This window comes from Sturnus vulgaris, chromosome 6 (assembly GCF_052056855.1).
Source record: "Sturnus vulgaris isolate bStuVul1 chromosome 6, bStuVul1.hap1, whole genome shotgun sequence".
Taxonomy (NCBI): domain Eukaryota; kingdom Metazoa; phylum Chordata; class Aves; order Passeriformes; family Sturnidae; genus Sturnus; species Sturnus vulgaris.
The window spans coordinates 1,445,274-1,464,758 of NC_142248.1; the positions used below are offsets into that span (position 1 = coordinate 1,445,274).

Below are 19,485 nucleotides of genomic sequence, written 5' to 3' on the forward strand. Positions count from 1 at the left end.
AGAAACCGTGCGGCAGAAACTTTCTGTCCCCTCTTCCCTCCCGAGCTGGACTCCGGAGGGTTACGAGGGAGAAGGAGGGAAGAAAGGAAGGGAGGGAGGGAAGAGAGGGGGTTAGACCGCTCTGCAACATTATTGGCTGCGTGGCCGGGCTGGTGCTCGCCGGGAGAGCATGCCCATTGGGAGGGTATAAAAGGTATAAAAGCCGGAGCGCCCTGCTTGTCTGCTCGCTCGTGGGGCAGCAGCCGGGAGCAGCGGGCAGCCGGCACCTTCGCCCCGACCAAAGGGACGCACTCAGTAAACACAAAAGTGAGAGCCACCCAAGGGGCAGCCAAAGCAGGAGAGAAAGAGAAGGGAAGAAAAAAAAAAAAAAAAAGGGCGAAAAACAACCCAGGAAAAAAAAAAGAAAAGGAGAGGAAAGGAAAGCGCTCGATCGCTCTTTCTCTAGAATAACAAAATACCTGATCGTAACAAAATAACATCCTTCAGACAAAATCCAGCAGGGACTTGACATACCAAAAGAGCAAGGCGAGGAGAACGTGCCAGGGCGCGGGGAAGGCAAGCCAAAGCCGCGATCGCTGCCAGGGCAGGAGAGCAGCATGTCAAGCGCCGGGGCACACACGGATGAGCGCTGCCGGCAGCCCGCCTTCCTCCCCGGCCCGCCGCCGCCGCAAGAAGTTGAGAGTAGCAGCGGCAGTGCCAAGGTAAGCGCCGCTCCGCGCTGCCCCTCCGCGGGCACGGCACGGTGGGATCCCCCGGGCAGAGCCGAGCCGCGCCGCGCCGGGCACCGCTGAGCCATCCCGAGCCGCGCCGGCCCCGCTGCCCGCCGTCCCCACGCGTGTCACTAGAGGGACCCCGAGCTCCGGCCCAGCCGCGGCCGGCGGGGCGGCCCCGCTGCCGTGGGGTGCGCGGGGTATCCCCGGGGGCCCTGCCGGCGATGCTGCCGCCGGCGATGCTGCCGCCGGGTCCCGCGTGGGGAGCGGCGGAGGGGCGGCCGCGGCCGTGCGGGGGCCGGGCCGGGGCTATGCGAGGTCACGCAGCGCTGCGCGGCCCCCGGCTGCCCGCGGAGCTCCCTCCGCGCCGGGCGGCTGCGGGGAGAGGGGAGAAGCGCGGGGAGGGCACCGGCGGTTCTCCGGCTGCGGAGACCGGCGAGGTTGTTAAACTCTCCTCTGCAAAACACTGCGGTGTGTTTGGTCTCGGGAGGGATAAAAATACAGAGAGGAAAAACAAGAAAGTGAAGCCAAAATGGAGTGAGAGTTAATGGTTGGCGTGCAGCCTTCGACTTTCTGTGATTTTTAATTTTTTTTTTTTCTTCTTCTTCCTTCCCAATTGCTCTTCCCTACAGTAATTGTTTTAAGAGCGCCACTTGGAAAGGTTTTAGCACTCTGTTGAGCAGTAGGAATTGGGGCACATGAGGGAACTCGGATTTAGCGTAACTGTACCAGCAGATGTGGCTGCCTCGCCTCCAGCCAGGGGTAGTTCAGCAGGGCTGCTGATACGCCAGGTCTCGCTAGGGTGGTGTGGAGCAATCAAGTGTAAAAACAAGGTTTGTGTGGGTGGTTTTAAACAGACACCTAGGGAGAGCCTCCGCTTTCAACCCAGGCTTCCTATACAAAATCTGTAGTTTTCTTCCAAGTACTGGGATGTGCTTGTGAGCCTGATGCCTGTTTTTCTTTGGGTTTGTTTATTGTCAGGTTGTGTGTGTATGTGGGTGGCTTTTTTTTTTTTTTTCCCTTTACTTTGCAGGGTTCAAAGTGTTGGGATTTTTATTCCTCCTCTTGCCTTGATTTAGAGTGGAGTTGAGGAGCCTGGGTCGTGGGGTTTTGTTAAGAATGACTTCGTGCTAAGGACATCTGGAGGTATAAAACTGACTGACACTTCTGATTTGAGTTCCACTGTGCTGTTCTGGACCCAACTTGACAATTTTGGTGGGGGTGAATGGGTCAGAGCTGTAAATCTTGCTCCGTGTTGTTGACACCCACACAAGTTCACTCAGCCTTTCAAAGGGGCTATCCCAGCTCCTGTGAAAATTCATTAAGGGATAAAAGATTTGACACCGCGGGTCCCCTCCCACCACTGCATGAAATTTGAGAGCCAAAATGTGTCTGCGTGTGTGTCCCAGCGCTCTTTCTGACAGGTGATCTTTTTTTCAGCCTGGCTGGAGGGCTGCTGCTTTGACCAGTCAACCCGGAGTTGTCAGTGTGTGTCTCCCCCTTGATTCCTTTAGGCTTCAGCACGAGCCCAGCTTGCCTCATGGAGCACCAGAGAAAAGCATTTCTGTACTTTTCTTTTTTTAAATAAAGCAAACACAGCAGGTGAGGTCTTATTTTTAGAGGGACCGAGGAGTTGGTGTGTTTCCAGCAGTGCATACGAGCACTGTAAGTGGCCCACCCTCTCCCAGCTCATGTCCTGGGGCTGACCTCTCCGATCCTTCTTTGGATTGTCTTTGCTTTTAAAAGCTGATGAGTGTCTTAGCAGGGAAAGCGATATCGGCCTCCCTCGGCATGGTTGTGTGAGGGGTCAGGAGAGGTGGGGGGCACCAGGGGAGGAAGTCTGCCTTGGCCTCACAGCCCGCCTCTGAAAGGGTTAAAGCTGCTCTGCCAAGACATAAAGCAAGTTCAACGTGTTGTGGGAATATCACTTGCCAGTAGACTCCAGTCACCACAGTTCCTGATTTAACAGCTTAACTTGCTGTTAACTTTCCCTGATATACTCCAGGTTTTGGAAGGGAATGCAGAAAGGAGAGAGGAACAATAAAGAAAGGAGTTAAGTGAGGCTACTAAAATGGACTTAAATCCCTTCGCTGGGTCCTGCCAGCTGTCTTTAGAAGAGTTAAGCAAGATTGCATTTCCTTTTTTTTTTAATATAATAAATCAAATATTTCTGGGCTGCATACCAAAATTTATGCAATACACTCTTACTCCCCAGTGGGGTGAGTAAATGGTACTGAATACCCCATTCACCTTTTTCGGCTTGATTTTTCCACAGACACGGTAGTTCTCCTGCAGCACATATAGACATGGGGTGTGGGCAGCTCTTCCCTGCCTGCCCCAGCCCCTGTCCCACAGGCAGAGGAGGCAGGTGCCTCTCGGGCTCGCAGGATGGGAGGCAGAAAGGTGACCCCCGGTGTGGGGCTGAGCGGGCTGCTGATGGGGACGAGCAGTGAAGACAAAAAAAGTGAGGGCTAAAAATAGCAGCAGTATTGCCAACCTCAGCCATATGAATGTCATGCGAGCCAGGTGCCAAGAATCAGAAGGTATTTTTTTTTTCCCCAAGCCTGGAACAGCAAAATGCCTGGTAGTCCTGAGTAATTTTTATTTGCCTGACATGTCAGTGGTCAAAAGTTTTATGTTTTGAAGCTTGCTTCTTCCAAGATGTGGAAATCTCCTTTCTGTTTCAGATGAAAAGAGAGGCTCTTCTATGAGGTGATTCCTCTGCCTTCAGGTACTGCTAGGCACCTCATTCCTGTGCCTCTGCCCAAGATGTGGCTCCTGGGTGATTTCCAGCTGCCAAGGCACCTGCCTCTCACGCTGGCTTCCATTATCCCTTTGCTCCTTGGCACCTCGGGGCATCATGGCCCAGCGCCCTGTGTGAGGTTGGGTTGCCCTGTGGGCAGGGCTGGCATTCACTTGGCACTTGTGAGGCTGGCACATGCCCACATCTTGCTCCTTCGGGATTGCCATGCTCAGAACCGGGTCAGCTCCCCGCTCTCCTGGGGCTGTCCACGGTGGAGAGGAGTAATGCAGAGAGGCAGATGTTCAGCATCTCTCACAGGCAATCCTCAGAGTAGCAAAACATCAGTCTGCCCTTCGTCTTTGGTTTTTGGTTTTTTTTTTTTTTGGCTTCTTCTTTTTTGTTTTTTTTTGAGGGATGGAGTGTAAGGGATTAAACTGGGGTTTTCCCCTCTGGCACGTGCCACTGGATTTGGGCTGATGACTTTTCTTTCGCCATGCTCCCTTTTAAACGCTGCACTGCTCCACAAAAAAGCAAGATTTTGGGGTTTTTTTTCTTTTTGCTGTCCAAATCCAAATTTTACAGACTGGGCCATCTGTCAATTCCCTCCTACGTTGTTCTGTTCATATTAAATTGCAATGAAGGCCAGACTGAAGAAGGAATTAGGTCAGACAGGAGGTTTTGTCTCTGTTTTTGGGGAGATATTTGTTGCCCAAGAGGCATCATGGTTTGGTTTGCTCAGCACAAGCCTGGATACAAGGGATGCCTGAGCTGTACTCTGAGACTTGGCAAGTGGGCCTTTTAGCACATTGTGGCCTCTTGGCCCCCGACTCCCCAGCAGCTGGACAGAAACTGTCAGTCCAGCTGATTCAGCAGCAGATCCTGAAAAAATCCTTTAACAGTCTCCGGTGGGAGGGTGACTCCACTGCAGACCTGCCCTCGGGCTCACTCCCAGCACACCACAGCCACTCAGAGAGAGCCCTTTCTCTTGCACCTCTGCTGGCTGGAGGCTGCCAGGAGGTGTGTGGGGGTCCCTGGCCGTGGGTGCAGTGACGTGTGCTGCAAGGCAGGAATACACAGGAGTTCCAAGGCAGGAACATCCTGCGCACGGCGGCTTGTGGCTGAGCTGGTTCCAGTGGCAGCCTGGCATGAGAGGAGCATGAAGGATGGGAGAGCAAAGCAAACCCTCTCCAGGGAGGGAGAGGCCAGCAGTATGTGCTGATACCTTGCCTGAGCCTGCTCTGCACTGATAATGCTGCTTCAGATGTGGATTATTCAGAGGAGCTTCAGGTGTGATGCACAGGATGGTACAGGTCACATGTGCAACCAAGAAATCTTTCTTCCATCACCCTCTTGCACACTGTGTGGGTTCCAAGCCTTCCTTAGGAGGAATTTAGTGCTCAGGGTCTTGGGCATCTGGCACATCTCACACTGCCATTCCCACTGCATCTTAAAGCCTTTGAGCTCTCCGTGGCACATGAGGAGCAAGAGCAGTCAGCATGGCTGGTTGGACCTGCTTTGACAAGAATGGGACAGTGGTAGCTGTAGCCTCTCTTCTAGCAGAAACAGCACCTTGTCCTTTAGGGAAGTGGCCCACTTCCCTCGTGCTGCCTTATTCCTGTTCCATTTCATGTAAGAGAGCTTTCTAATAGAATACGAAGGTTCTTCCAACCATTATTGTGAATTTTTCTCCTGTTCAACAGCTGAGGAGACTATGCCTGTCCTAATGCTTGGGACTAGAACCCGAATGCTGTGCAGTCCCATGTTTCCAGTGGAGAATGAAGTCTTGGAAGTATTCACCGGGCTTAGACTCATCATACTGAGCATCCATTCAGTTCTTGCAATCTGTGCAGCTGGCATGGTGCTTGCACCAACCAGGTCGTGGGCTGCAGGTACCCAGCTGTGCCGTGTTTTGGGGAGCAGCATCTGCTCTGGCAGCCATGGCAAGGCAGGTGTGAGCTCTCCCACACGGATCTGCTCATCCCTGCTTGTGAAGGAAGGATCAGTTGAGAGGTTATTGGGACATGTTGAGCCAGTGATGGCACCCTGGGAGCCTCTATAACCTTTGTGTGAAATCTGGGGGCTTTTCATTAGCAGAGTCAGTAGGGCCAAAGGGAGATGGAGTGGCTTATGGGGTTGGGTTGGGTTGCAGCTCCATCAAGCTGGAGAGAAACTGCAGCCCTGGGTAGTAAATAAAGATGCTCTTTGCTTTGCTGCCTGGTTTCTCATTACACAGCTATTGGAAGGAGCATGGAGACGCCAAGGTGACAGCAGAGGGAAGGGCTGGTGGCTGGTGCGTGGGCAAAGGTGGCCTCAGTTGCATTTCACACCTCCATGTTAGCTGTGCTCTGGATGACAGCACTAGGGCCCTCCCTGTTCCTGCCACTTCAGGGGAGTTAACGGGGTGTGGGCACCTGGAAAGAGTTGTAGTGGAGGCAGGGAAGGCTGCCAGGGGCTTGCAGTGCGGCTTGTGCAGGAGCAGGTATTTTCTGAGAAGCACAAGTGTTTTTCCACAGAAGGTATCAGGTCTCCCCAGCATCAAATATCACCCGCTGACAAAATCTCGCTCTCCCCTTGTTTAAGAGCATCTCACCCTTTTCTTTAGACTGAATGTGGAGGAAAAATGGTGTTTGTCACTTGTGCCACCAATCAATCCCTTCCTGTCAGGGCTGGCTCTGGCTTGGGGAGGCCAGCATGCAGCCTGCTTATTAGCCACAGTGCCCACAGCCAGCATGAGCCTAACTGGAGACATGAGATCATGTGGGTGTCCTGAAGTCCCAAAAGAGTGCCTTGGATGGGAGCACTGGCAGGTGGCAAATCCATCACCCTGGCACTACCTGAGACCTGGGGACACCAGCAATTGGGATCTGCATGTAAAAAAAAGGGCTGAAAAAGGGACAGGAACAGGGTGGCTGGTCTGTTGTCAGCTGGAGATCTGGCTCCTGATGCTTCAGCACCAGGGCCATGACTCCAGCAGTGAAAGTGATGGTGTATTCATGTTGGAGAGGCCTAGTAAACACCTGTAGGCCACTTGATTTTAAAAAAAATTGAGGTGAGAAGGTTCTGGGGCTAAAACGCTGCAGCTTGGCAGCATGGTGTCAGAGCCTGCTGCCATCCCTCTGCTCCTACTGTAATACAGAACAAAGCCCCTGCAGTGTGCTGGAGGGACCATTGCTACTGGAAAAGCTGGTCCTTGGTCCCATCACTTGCTGATTTGAGACCAGTTTGTTCCCGGGGCTGCTTCCTCTCTTGTCCAGAGCTTTGTAGGGCTTCTGCCAGTCCTGCTGATCTCTGCCAGCACAGGCTGAGCAATACTCTTCCCATCAAAACTCAAGGAGGAGAAACATCCCTCACAGCCCACCCAGACCTGAGACCTCTGTTTTGGCTTTTCCTGCTGCTGATCCCTGTCCTCCTGCTGCTCGATAGAGCTCATGACTTGTAAGCGTGATGCATTTCTAGCGGTGACAATTTGAGCTACGTGCCACTAAAAATTCGGGAGCAAGGGTGTCTTTATTGCTGGCAGGACCATAGTGGGGCCTCGGGGGAGCTGGGCTAATTTCCTGGCTGCGCTGCAGACTTCCCCTGTGACCTTGGGCGAGTCATTTAATCTATCCTGGGCTTCAGCTCCATCTCCGAGCATCCCGGGGGGGTGAGGTAATATTCATTAACTGATATTATTCTCGAGTTGCTCAGATGCTATGGTGATGAAAGCTGGATGTGAAACCTAGTGTCTTGGTTGAATATTATCAAGGAGAGAGGATGCTCTGCTTGAGATTAGGGTTGCAACCCACCGTCTGCTATTTTGACATGCTTCTCTTCATTTTGAGCTTACCTGTTTGGTCAAAACCCAGCATTATTTGGCTGTATGTGTACTGTGAGGCACATCACTGAGGGACTGTAATGCCTGGAACCATTCATGGGTTTTGCCCCATCCAGTGGGGCAATAGCACCTTTGCTTTATACCTGCAGAGGCTGACACGGAGGTAAAGCTGTTTGCTGGAGCTGAGTCTTTGGGCTAGTTAGCAAATATCCAGGGAGTTTCTCTTTTAATGTTCTGCACTGTCTGACACTGCCTTTACCCTCCCTAGTGATGCCTCAGGTGCATTTCCCATGGGACCACATTATTCCTGAGGGATGTCTTCTCAGTCCCAACTCTTGTCAGCAAACAAAGCTTGTGCAATCAGCCTCTTGATTGCTTGAGCCTCATCTCTCTCACATGCCCGGGACAAAAGCTGTTCTTCCCAGCTTTCCTCAAAAGCAGCTCTAGGACAGGTTGAAGCTTCACTTGATTTCGCTTTGCATGGACATACTTTCAGACAGGGCATGAAAACCTGTCATCAGAAGAGGAAAAAAAAAATTAATTCCCTTTTAAAAGGAGAGAAAATAGAAAAAAAAAATCACACTGTTGAAAGAGCAGGGGAAATAAAAGCCTTTTAGAGGTAGGCCGAAGTGGGATTTTCCAATGGAAAAACCGCTTCAATGCAAACCTTGTGTGCCCGGAGCTGCTGCCCGGCGGGCCGAGCGCAGGGAGCTGGCCTCGCCCCAGCGGCTCCTTCCCTGCAGCAGCAGCAGCAGCATCCCGACACGTCTGTGGGCTGGGGGTGGCAGAGAGGGGTCTGTCCCGCCGTGCTAACGCTGTGCCTCTGTCCCCAGGTGCCGAGGATGTGCGCGGCCAGGCGGATGCTGCTGCTGCTCCTGGCTTTCCTGGCCTACGCGCTGGACTCGGCCGCCGCGTACGGCACGGCGGAGACCCTGTGCGGCGGGGAGCTGGTGGACACGCTGCAGTTCGTCTGCGGGGACAGGGGCTTCTACTTCAGTAAGTGCAGGATGCTGCCCACACCACACCACATCACACCACGCCTTGCCTCAGCGGAGCTGGCTGGGAGGAAAGAATGGATTTCCCAGCCTGGTGCTTTTCGTGATTTCCTTGTGTATGGCAGTAGGCCAGGAGAGGAGCGAGAAAATGGATATGTTCAGGGTGACATGCGCCCACCTGGCACTGGTTTTGGGGACTGTCTGGTACCATGGGGAAGCTGGGTCTCTCATATGATGCTCAGACCAGTAGAATGTCTCTGGGGAACCATACGTGGCTGGTTCACCAGTGATAAGGGCAAGTCCTTACACTAATGGGGATGTCTGCAGCCAGTGCTCTGCTGAGCTTGGGTCCTTGGTTTATTTTGAAACTTTGCTGCCTAAGTGTTGCATCCTAAGAGCAGGCTGGAAGCTGAGCTCTCTCCCCTCCCGGGGTAGGCTTTGCTTTGGTATAGCAGCACCTTCTAGGCTGCTCCCAAAACTTTGTGACATAGCTTCGTGACCTCCCAGCTACTGCTGCTGAAGTTGTTGCTGAAGAGTGATGTCTTACCCCTTTGTAGTGCAGCTAATGCCAAAAAGTGCTGCACTGCTGTTGTGTGCAGCGTGCAGATGGCTTCAGACCAGCTGACTGCAGCGGGCTTTCCACCAGGATGCTTTGGGGCTTTGAACTATTGGCAGTACAATGGATTAGCTGGTAAACTGGGAGGATAAGGAGTAAACCAGTGACAATGGATGCTCAGTAATCTATGGGCAAAGGTGCCTCGAGTGTGATACCTTGTTTTGGTGTTTCAGTCCCCTGCTTTGCTTGGGAGTGGGAAAACCTTGTGTCTTGCTCCCCACTGAGGATTGAGCCACAAGGTGGCTAACTACAGGAAAGATACAAAGCCAAATGGGGGGGAAGAGGATGGAGATACCAGCTGTGCATGGTGCATTTGGCAGTCTTGCCTCTGCCTTGGGAAAAGGAATTAAAAAGTCACTTTCAAGTAAACAGGGTGGGTTTTTTGAGGAGTGCCATTGAGAGCCAGCCTCCCTCTCGTTACAATCTGCCTGTGCAGGGAGCAGTGAGGCGCTGCAAAGTTGGGAAACTACTTTGGATGTCCTTTTCCAACCTGGATGTCCCATCCCAACCTGGATGCTTCACCAGACTTGTCCCCTGCTATCTGCTGATGCTGGGTAGAGAGAGGCATAAGGATCCCACACCCAGACACAGCAAGGTTTGGGTTGGGAAGGGCTTCAGGTTCAGTTTTGGTCAGGCTGCAGGTGGCTTTGCAGCTCTGTGGGGGCAATTCCCCTGCCCCATCCTGACTGAGCAGCGGGATCTTCTCGTGGCTCCCTGGGTGCTGTGGGCAGACAGCACTTTTAGGGTGCTCTGGGTGCATTTTCTTGCTGTGATGGAGCCAAGCAGCGAGGGTTTGCGTGTCAGCTGTCCTTCCTCTTTTCATCTCCCCCTTCCCTTACCGGCATGGCAAGGAGGCAAGTGCCTCTCCCTCTCTCACAGCTCTTCCTCTCCCTCTATATGTAGAGGAGCATCTGTCTCCCTCTCTGCTTTCTCCCTCCTCCCTCTCTTTGGGGATGAAAGGGAATGGGGCTTTTGTTTTAAGGTCAAACTGACCTCCTTTCACCTCAAATAACCCAGCTGCCCAGGCCAAAATAAAAACACTTTTGAAGGCAGACAAGTCTCTTGGTGCCAAGTGGCCAGTCGGGTTCTTGCTTTATTTCTTTTTGTGCTCTCCCGTCTCCCTCCCCTGCTTTACCTTTTCTAATATTTCTGATGAGCTCAGGTACTAGGGATGAAGAGTAGTCAATATATTAACCCTTTCAGGATCTGACCAGCCTCTGCCATGCAGGGCTGAAGACATTTGGGCAATGCCTCTACTTGATGAAGGTTTTGGACATCCCCATTTCACTTAATTTTTTCTTCTTTACCTCCATCAGTTGGCCTCATAAGTGATTATTTCTGACCATGTTCATCTTCACTCTTAAACACATACCTAAGCAGCAATAACCCCAGGCAGCTGGAGGGCTTCACACTGCTGGGCTTTGCATCACAGGCTACGCTATTGTCACCATGTAGATGCAATAGGGCACAATTATGTTGCACCATCGTGGGTTTATGTCTTAAAACCGAGCTTGGGTTTGTATTGAGTGCCTCACAGCATGGGATGTGTGACCTGATGAGCAGCCTGTGCTAAAGCAGCTGTTCACACAGGAAATAAATGACTTGGGGAGCCTTGTCCTGTGCATATCTGACGGCCCTTGCTGGACAAGGGTTTTTGAAGCATCTGATTGGTAATAATTGGAAAAAACAAAAATGGTATGAAAATCCTTTTTTTTATTTTTTATTTTTTTTCTGAAGCAATTATTTAAGAACTTATGATGCTCTGCTGTCTTGCAAGAGAGCACTTTGCTGGGGAAGCTGGCTGTGAAATACATACGTGCAAGGGGGATGCAGGTACGGATGGTGTTCTGGGAGGCACCCCTGCTGGCAGGTGCTTGGGGCTGAGAATGTTGAAACTGCTTCCAAGAGCTGGGGCTGCAGAAGAGCTGCACTAACAGGGGCAGGGCTGGCAGCACGGAGGTTACCTAGCCATGGGACACGGTGGACATGGTGATGCCAGCTCTGTATCTATCCCATGGGCAAGCTACAGCTGAATCTGAGCACGCTTTGCTCTGCGCTGGTGATGCCTCCTCTCTGTGACTTTCAAGGTTTTTGGCTTGGCTGGCAGCTGCTGTCAAGGTGGTGGCTTCCTGCCGTGGCTCTGTGGCAGGGTTGGTAGCCCTGCACCCCAGCACCCACCCGGGGACAGCGGCACAGCCCACGGAGGGATGCTGAGTCCAGCCTGGAGTGAAAAGCAGGGCAGGTCGAGAGGAAGCCTCAGCCCTGAAGTTGCTGTCATGCAGCGCTGGCAGGGAGGGAGAAGGGGCTGCAGGGGGAGAGGCGGCCGACTTCTCTGTAAACAACAGCTCCTGTTTCCTCCTTTCCAACAGCTGATAAGAATTTAGCTCTTTGCAGCCGCTTGTGCTGACGGGGCACATTCTTGCGCACCCGCCGCTCCTCCGAATAATACTAGGAAAAAGCAGGGGGGAAAGTGCGGTGCCGGGGTGGGGGAGGGCCAGCCCGGGGGCACTGGGACGGGGCCCGGTGCTGCACAAAGGCCCCCTTGTTGCTCCCAACATTCCTGCGACAGGGGCACGGGGACTGTTTACACCCAAAGTCCCCTTCCACTCGGCTGACCGCCTGATTGACCGGAGGAGAGGGGACCCAGCCAGGGTGGCACCAGCACCGTGCACCCCTCCCTGCAGCATCTGTTCGGCCCCGGTGAGAGTGGGGAGCCAGGAGCAGTGGGGTGTTTGTGCCAGGGAAGGGACCCTCCTGTTCCCCATGGCAGTGGCAGTGCCATTGCCTCTGGCGCAGTGGCATAGTTGAGCTGCAGGTACGTGGCCTCTGGGTTCTCCCAGGAGGGCGTTTGGCTTCGTGCCTCTTCTGGGATGCCCTGTCAGGAGAGCCCATACCTAGGCAAGAATAGCCCCAGGCAGCCGGAGGGCTTCACACTGCTGGGCTTTGCATCAGAGCACTTTGCATCTCAAGGCTTTTCCCCTCAGCAGCGCTGTAGAAGGTTTTGGTGAAGCAGAGTCTGGGGAAAAAGGGAGCCTAGCCATTCATTGAGGGCCGAGAGGAAGCGCATTTCCTCAGGAGGAAGCGGTGGCTGCTGTGATGGGAAGTGGCTCGCGTGCCCCGGCGATGCCGCAGCCTGCTGCCCACACAGTTCTCCCCTGCGGGCAAGGGACAGGGCGGCAAAGCCCTCCCTGGGTTTGGCAGTGGCGCTAGAGTGAGATGCCACCCATGGGCAAAAGCCAGGAAATTCAACCTTTAGTCCCTGTGTAAATTGTGTTACAGAACAAACGCTCTTCCCAATCCAGGTCAGCGGCAATATTGCTGTTTGCCAGCAATGTCCTGTCGTTTCCAGGTACTTTCTGAGACTAAATCCCTGTTTGTTATGTTTGCTTGTTTTTTTTCCTAAAGTAACTCTCCCCCGGAGGGTTGTAGTGGCATTTGGCGAGGTCTGTACGGACAATTATGTAATGGGAAACGTGCCCTATCGGAGAGTCACGGTGGAGCTGGCAGCGGTGCCGGCAAGGGGAACAGCTTGCAGCAGCTTTATGCAGGAGAGAAAGGGCAGCACACTGGGGCTGGGGCAGCTGTCAGGGAGGAAGAGGCTGTGTCACTGTGGTGGTCCCTGCTGGGAGCTCACCCTGGTGGTGCCACACCTGGGCATTTGCAAACACACGCTGACATGATCTTCCCGTGCTTACCCACGCCAGAAATTGCCCTTGAAGGCACAGCGGTGAATACAGTCCTGCTTTCCTCATTGTTTTTCTCCTCCCCTCTTCTTTCCAAACAAACACATAACTGCAAGTGGGAAACTTCTGTTTTTGAGAGGAGATATGTAACCTTTGAAAACCTCAACTTCTCCTCAAACCATGTGTGTCATCACTTGTGCAACCTTCTGTTCAGCGGGAGTGTGAATGTAGCCCTTAGGGGATGTGCTAGCAAGAGGGGGAGACTTGAATTTTTTCTCTTTCCCTTCTAAACTCTCCTTCTGCCCATATCAGGATGCCTTTGTAGAGCAGCTTAAAGCTTCAGCAGCCTGCCATGGATTGAGTTTGGCACTGGGATTGACAGGAGCCGAGCAAGTGCAGTGCAGGGTGTTGGTGGAGTGCACTTCTCCCACAGATCTCACTGGGCATTGCATGCACAGAGAAGAATACATGCAGCTGGCTCCTGGACCTGTCTCCTTTGGCCTTCACCACCCGGGTTGCCTACTCTGGCATCACTTGAGCTGTGGGCACGCAACACATCTGCCCTGCCTTTCAGGGGAGGGCCCAATGCAGTGTGTTTATTGAAGACAAGAGAGAAAATTAAACTCCTAACAGTGTTTCCTTTGATGAACCTTTGCCTAGGGGGAGCCATCCTTCTCATCTCCCTATGGGGCTGGTTAAAGGTCATGCCTGAAATTCTTCTAGAGAAAAAGAAAAGGAAGGTAGTGGCACAAGGGGGACGAATGTGGAAAACAAAGCATTTGAAATGGCTCCCAAAGGCAGGTCTCATGGTTTGGGTCAGCTGCCTCACCAACCAGCACACTGATGTTGTGTTTGTTTGTATGACCTCTGTGCGTGGTGGAAATGCACCAGCATGGACCAGAGGGCTCCTGGCCTATGGGAACACGACTGATTTTAAGAGAGAGCAGGTGCCCTGCTGCCAGGGTTATTACAGAGGCAGCAGCGAGGCATTTTTGAGGTGTTTTGCATGTCAGCAATGTGCACACAGTGCTCTGTTGTGCATAGAGAACTGTGTTGAATATGCATATCTGCGTTGCACATGTGGGGCTGCATTGAATGCACAGGACTGCATCCCACATGCATATCTATACTGCACATATAGGGCTGCTTCTCACATGTGGGGTTGCACTGTATGCATAGAAACTGTGCTTTGCACTTTGGGTGAGCATCCAGGGTGGGATACCCCCCAGGGATAGAAGTCAGCTCCATTTAAGCAAGCCTTAGGTCTTCATCAAGGCCTTAGACTTGAGTGCCTGCCTCATCAGGAGTGCAAGGGGTGAGGATCATGGGTCATGCACAGGGCCAGTGTGGGCAGTCGTGCCTGTTCCTGCAGGCCAGCTGGGAGGTGAGGGCTCAGCATGCCGTGGTGAGCAGTGTTAGGCATTGCACTTAGACCACTTGCTCTCAGTTTTCCCTATGCCCAAAATCTCCTGGCTGGGATGTGGTACCAGATCCTGTTTGCAAGCCCCACTGTTGCTGGTCTCTGTTTCCCTCCCTTAGAGCACCTTGGCCTGGGACAGGGTGCTCGTGGCAGTGTGCAGAAGCCTGGCTGCAAACCCCACAACAGCACAAGAGCATAACATGTTACGTGCAAAAGCATGGAGAAAATCCATTTGTTTTGTGCCAGTTTACATTCTGGAAGGCACAATTCCCAAGCAAATTTGCTTTGCATCAGAAATTCAACTTTACTCTTCTCTTTTATTTCAAGAGGGGGAGGAAACACGGTAAAACTGATGTAAGCTTTTCCCCTGGAGCACTTTGGCCATCATTAAGCAGTGATATGAAATGCACTTGGTCATTACTGCACCAGACATGGGCTTTTGCATCCTTCTGCAGGCAGAAATGGGAGAGGAACCCTTATTAAAAGATTAAGTTTAATAGCTATTCTTGGCGGGTGTGGAAGCTGTATTCTTTCTGCAGCTGTCTCAGAGCTGTCCCATCTGGTAAAATTTAGCCGCCTTGGTTCACTTCACCTGCCTGAGTGTTGATCCGGCCGAGGGAGGTTGGCAGCCACAATGCTGTGCTGCTTCTTTCGAATAAAATTCGCTTGCCAGGATCAACATCAGACACGGTCGTGGTAATCAAGGCAGCGCTGGTGGTCAGGCTGGGCTTGAGCTTCCTCGCCTCAGCTATGCCCCACAAGGCCATCCATGCCAGAGATACAGGAGGGAGATAAACCCCCATCATTTAAAGTGCCTTTAGACTGCTGCTGGAGGCACGTGTTGGCATCAGTAGCGTTTGTCTGGGAAAGTCTTAACGTGAGACTTGGCTGGTTTGTGGGCGCGTGCCAGCTGGTCTGGGAGAAACTCTGGTGGCTGGCGGTGGAGGGATGCCTACAAGGAGTTAGGGAGAGGGTCCAGCCCAGGCTGGTGGCTAATGCCAGGGTCTCTGCTGTTGCAGGTAGACCGGTGGGACGAAATAACCGGCGGATCAACCGGGGGATCGTGGAGGAGTGCTGCTTCCGGAGCTGCGACCTGGCTCTGCTGGAAACGTACTGCGCCAAATCCGTCAAGTCGGAGCGTGACCTCTCTGCCACCTCCCTGGCCGGCCTGCCGGCACTCAGCAAGGTGAGGGGGCTGTGCAGGGATGGTGGCCCTCCTCTGAAACAAACAGAGAAAAAAGACAGGAAGGCCGTGGGTGGAGAGAACAAACCCCAGCTGCAAGGTCTGATGTTTCTGCAGAACTTTTGAGAGACAGCCACCGTTGGCAAGTCGTGCCAAGTAGCCTGCCAAAAGTCAGCTCTTAGTAAGGTGGGGAACCAGGGGTGGGCTGGGTCACAGAGTCATAGCATGGATTGGAAGTGACCTTTAAAGGTCATCTAGTGCAACTGCCCTGCAATAAGCATCAACTGGATCAGGTTGCTCACAGCCCTGTCCAACCTTTCTGCAACTGTTTCCAGGGATGAAGCAATATTTCCATGGGAGGGATGGAGGTCCAAGAAGGGAATCCCCATCTGGAGAGCAGGCAAGCTTGAGAGGAGGCTAATAGAGGCTAACATTGCTATCCTCGTCCTTGCAGGAGAGCTTCCAGAAGCCCTCGCACGGCAAGTACTCCAAGTACGACGTGTGGCAGAAGAAGAGCTCCCAGCGGCGGCAGCGGGACGCGCCCAACATCCTGCGGGCTCGCCGGTACCGGTGGCAGGCGGAGGGGCTGCAGGCGGCCGAGGAAGCCAAGGCACTGCACCGTCCCCTCATCTCCCTGCCCAGCCAGAGGCCCCCAGCGCCGCGAGCCTCCCCGGAAACGGCTGGCCCCCAGAAATGAACCCTGACCAGCCGTCTCGATTTTTGATCTCCTGGGGGAGGGCGGGAGGACTGGCGATTCCCGACCCCCAAGCCCCTCCGTCCCCAGGGCCACTGAGCCGAGGAGCGGGGCGGCGGGGCCACCCTCACGCCGCTCCGGCCCCAACCAAACAACTGACACAGCAAGGAGGGGATGGCGGTGGCGAGTAGCACCGCTCCCACGGCATCTTCCTTTCGGGGTGGGGGGGGAGGGTTGTTTCGTTTCCCACACCTGTTTTGTTCCCCTGCGCCCCCAGTAATTCCAAACCTGTACTCGCAAAGGGACAGTTTGGCACTTGAACTTTTTTGCTGCCGGGTGCTGCGTGACATCCCCGGTGCCAACGCCAGAAGACAAAAGAAAGAGCAAGAGGAAAAAAGGATATGAAGTTAAATTCTTTTTTTAATCTTTTTTTCCTCGAGAAGCGTCCATTCCGTGTCTTTCTTGACAATAAAGTGAAAAAAACAATAGAACAGGGAGAAACATTGAGGGATAAAAATTTTTTGCCTCATTCCCACCCCCACTTTTTTTCTTCTTTTTTTCTGTTTTTTTTTTTTCTTTTGGTTTTTCTTATTTTTATAACTTTCTTTTGCACCTTTAAAAGAAAAACGTACCTGAGAAGAAGTTCCGAGGAGCCCCCATCTGCGTTTTTGTGTGTGTGCTTCATTACAAGATTCCAAATCGACTTGCACCTTTTTTGAAATCACCGATGACGGGAGAAAGAGAGGAAGAGGAGAGAGAAAGCAAGAAAGAGAGAAGGAAAAGGAAAGGGGAAAGAAGAAAAAAAGAAAAAAAAGTGAGCTGATGCTCACTTTAAATGGAGGAGGCGTCTGCATTGCACATTTGCCACGGATTTAGTTGATTTATATATATAATATATTATATAACTTTTTTGGCAAAAAAGCACTATTTTTATGGGACATTTTGTGTAGTATCTGAAGAGGGATTGTAATGTTTAAAATGTGTTATGGTGCTAAAGTAAGTTGGAAGGGAAAAAACCCAGAAATAGCAAGGGAGGGTGGGGAGGGAAGGACAAGATAGCGAATACTGAACTTGAAATTTTAGCTTTTCGTTTTAGGAAAAGTGTGATAAATGTGTTTCTTTTCTCTTCTGAAATATAGCTTGGTCATGACCATATGAGCTAGTTGGCTGTTACTCATGTACACAGATGCACGCACACACAGAATACATCGACACGCATCCTTTTTATTTTTGTTTAAAAAAAAAAAAAACAAAACAAAAACAACACAACCACCGCAACTTAGACTAAAGGGAACTGTTCTGGAGACAAACTATTTTGAATGGGGAAGGTGTTGCCAGTTAGAACTCAAGGCCCTGCTTCTGCACGGACCCCTTGGCCACGGAGCACCCCTGGAGCTTGGCTTCCCGAGCCGTGGGGAATCGTTCTGTTCCCTGTCCCTGGTGGAGTGCCGATGGTCCAGCGAGCGAGCAGGCAGGCAGGCAGCCCTCGCACCGAGCCCCTGCAGGAGCAGCAGTTCCACCCCTGCCATCTCCTTTTCCTTCTCTTGCCCTTTGCGTCCTTCCCGCCGGACCCTCGCGTCCCTGCCCCAGGAGCAGGGGCTGCACCTGCCCCGGGGCTGCTGCATGGGATGGGGGACAGGCAAGTCTCTGGCTTGAGGCTCGGTGGGCAGATGGGTTTGAGAGGTGGGCAGAGGGCTGTAAAATAGGTTGGGTTTAAAATAATATATATTATCTGTCTAGGAACCGTAAAAGGGGGGGAATCAATTACATCTCCCTAATATACTCTCACTTGCTAATAAAATGGGGACACTCTGTTAACCAGTTCTGTACTTGCTTTGTCTTATATATCCATACATTTAAAACATAAAAAAAAAAAGACTACTTGAATTGTATTCTATTTCGTGGTTTGGAGGGGAGGGCTAGGGGGAGTCTTGAGAGGGGGAGGATTTTAATGTATAATCCTTTTGTTTGTTATTACCTTGCAATGTTGAGCCATGAAGCCTTTGTTTAAAAAAATGGCACTGCAATACACGACAAAGAAAATCCTTTATTTATTTTATTAAATATATATGGAAAAGAATGAAAATCAGTCCAAATTAGGGAGGGGGAAAGGGAAGTGGGTGGGGTGGGAAGGCAGAATAAAAACAGAGAAATTGCAAATAATTGACTTTTTTTTTTTCCTTTTCATGTGTCTTTTTTTAAAAAAAACTTAGTTTTTATTTTTTAAAAAGAGAAGTAAAAGCTTTCCTGGATGCTTTGTACCAAAAAAGAAAAACTAAAAAAAAAATAAAAAAAAAGAAAACCTCTTAAGCAAATAAATATCCATCCAGAATATGAAGCCTGACTTTTTCTTTTACTTTTCATTTATTTTTGCTCCTGGGGTGAGAGTTGGGTGGGAAGAAGGCCACGCCAAGAGCCACTCCCTGTGGAGGAACAGAGTGAGCTGCAGCTCCTCCTTTGGAGCTCAAAACTGCAAGAGAGTGTGTGGTGCCCTTAAATACAACGTGATACCTCATTCCTGTGGCAGATGCCCCCCTGAAATTCCCAGTCATCTGCCCAGTGATTCTTGGTGAGATCTGGGGCTGTTTCCCAGCAGCTGCTGGAATTTGCTTAGCTTTTGCCAGTTTGGGCTGTTCCCAGGGACCTGAAAGCCGGATGGGAACTGAAGATGGCAAAAAAGAACAAAGAAATGTTGTGTCTAGGTTAAGTTTCCTGATAGATGGAGCTTCTCTGGTTTCTCTGGGTAGATACAGCTTCTCTTCACATTTTTAGGAATCCCAAAGATCTACTTTTCAACACATACAAACATCATGCACCACTGCAAATAGGAGGTAATTCCAGTTTGGTAGTAGAGCAACTATGGGTAAAGCAGTGCCCATGCATCCCAAATCTGATGAATTGGCTGTGCAGCCCCACCGGCATGGCCAAGGGCTCTGTCATGCTGTGGGGCAAAGACCTCACCAAGTCCAACCTCCTGCCTCACATGACTTGGGCTGGAAAAGATCTTCTGTCTCAAAAGTGGAGTTGCTGATTTAGACCCTCGGGAATACATTTTTTAAACTAGTTTTTCTTAAAAACTTGTAATAAACAACAACAATAAAACGTTTTCACACAGTTTTTCTTCTTGGATTTTTTTGTGGTTGGTCAGGGAGGGTTTTGTACAGCTGTAGGGCTGACTGCTTCCTCTGGGCATGTACATTATTGTAGGTGAAGAAAGGATGTGTCGGCCTTTCTGACCATGTTCCAAGACCTGGCACAGGTTTTCTTCACATTAAAATGTGTCCCTATGAAGAGTGAGGACTGATTTCATTGTGGCTTCTGGTTGTCACTGATGGAAATTTTGCTATTGGGAGCTTTGGTCGTTTTCTGCTCTTTGTTGTGTAAGCCACTGTGTTGTGGGTTGTTTAGAGCTGATTAAAAAGCAAGAAAATTTTCAGCAAATGTATTGCTGCATTCCCCAGGAAGGAAAGCAGCAAAGCTGGAAGCACCATAAGGGTGGTGATGATGTTTCCAGGCCCTTCATAAACCCTCTGTTTTGCCTTATCCTGTCAGGAGTCACCATGGGGCCAGTCCAGAGCAGCTCATATCTTTTGGATATCAAGAGACTTCAAAATTTGGCTTGTC

General features: G+C 51.4%; 1 protein-coding gene across 1 annotated transcript; it reads left to right on the forward strand.

The window, feature by feature from the left end:
- Positions 1-228: 228 nt before the first annotated feature.
- IGF2 (insulin like growth factor 2) lies at positions 229-18,929 on the forward strand. The gene is made up of 4 exons (XM_014887322.2): positions 229-701; positions 8,104-8,266; positions 15,004-15,170; positions 15,622-18,929. Exons 1-4 carry the CDS (start codon positions 597-599, stop codon positions 15,862-15,864), a joined length of 678 nt encoding a protein of 225 aa, XP_014742808.1. The 5' UTR covers positions 229-596; the 3' UTR covers positions 15,865-18,929.
- The last annotated feature ends 556 nt before the right edge of the window (positions 18,930-19,485 follow it).

Excerpts from the sequence above, each read along its gene's own strand:
- IGF2 (XM_014887322.2), top strand. The coding sequence starts at position 597 with ATGTCAAGCGCCGGGGCACACACGGATGAGCGCTGCCGGCAGCCCGCC. Across the intron at positions 702-8,103 it reads GTAGCAGCGGCAGTGCCAAG|GTGCCGAGGATGTGCGCGGC; the intron begins GTAAGCGCCGCT and ends CTCTGTCCCCAG. Across the intron at positions 15,171-15,621 it reads GCCTGCCGGCACTCAGCAAG|GAGAGCTTCCAGAAGCCCTC; the intron begins GTGAGGGGGCTG and ends TCGTCCTTGCAG.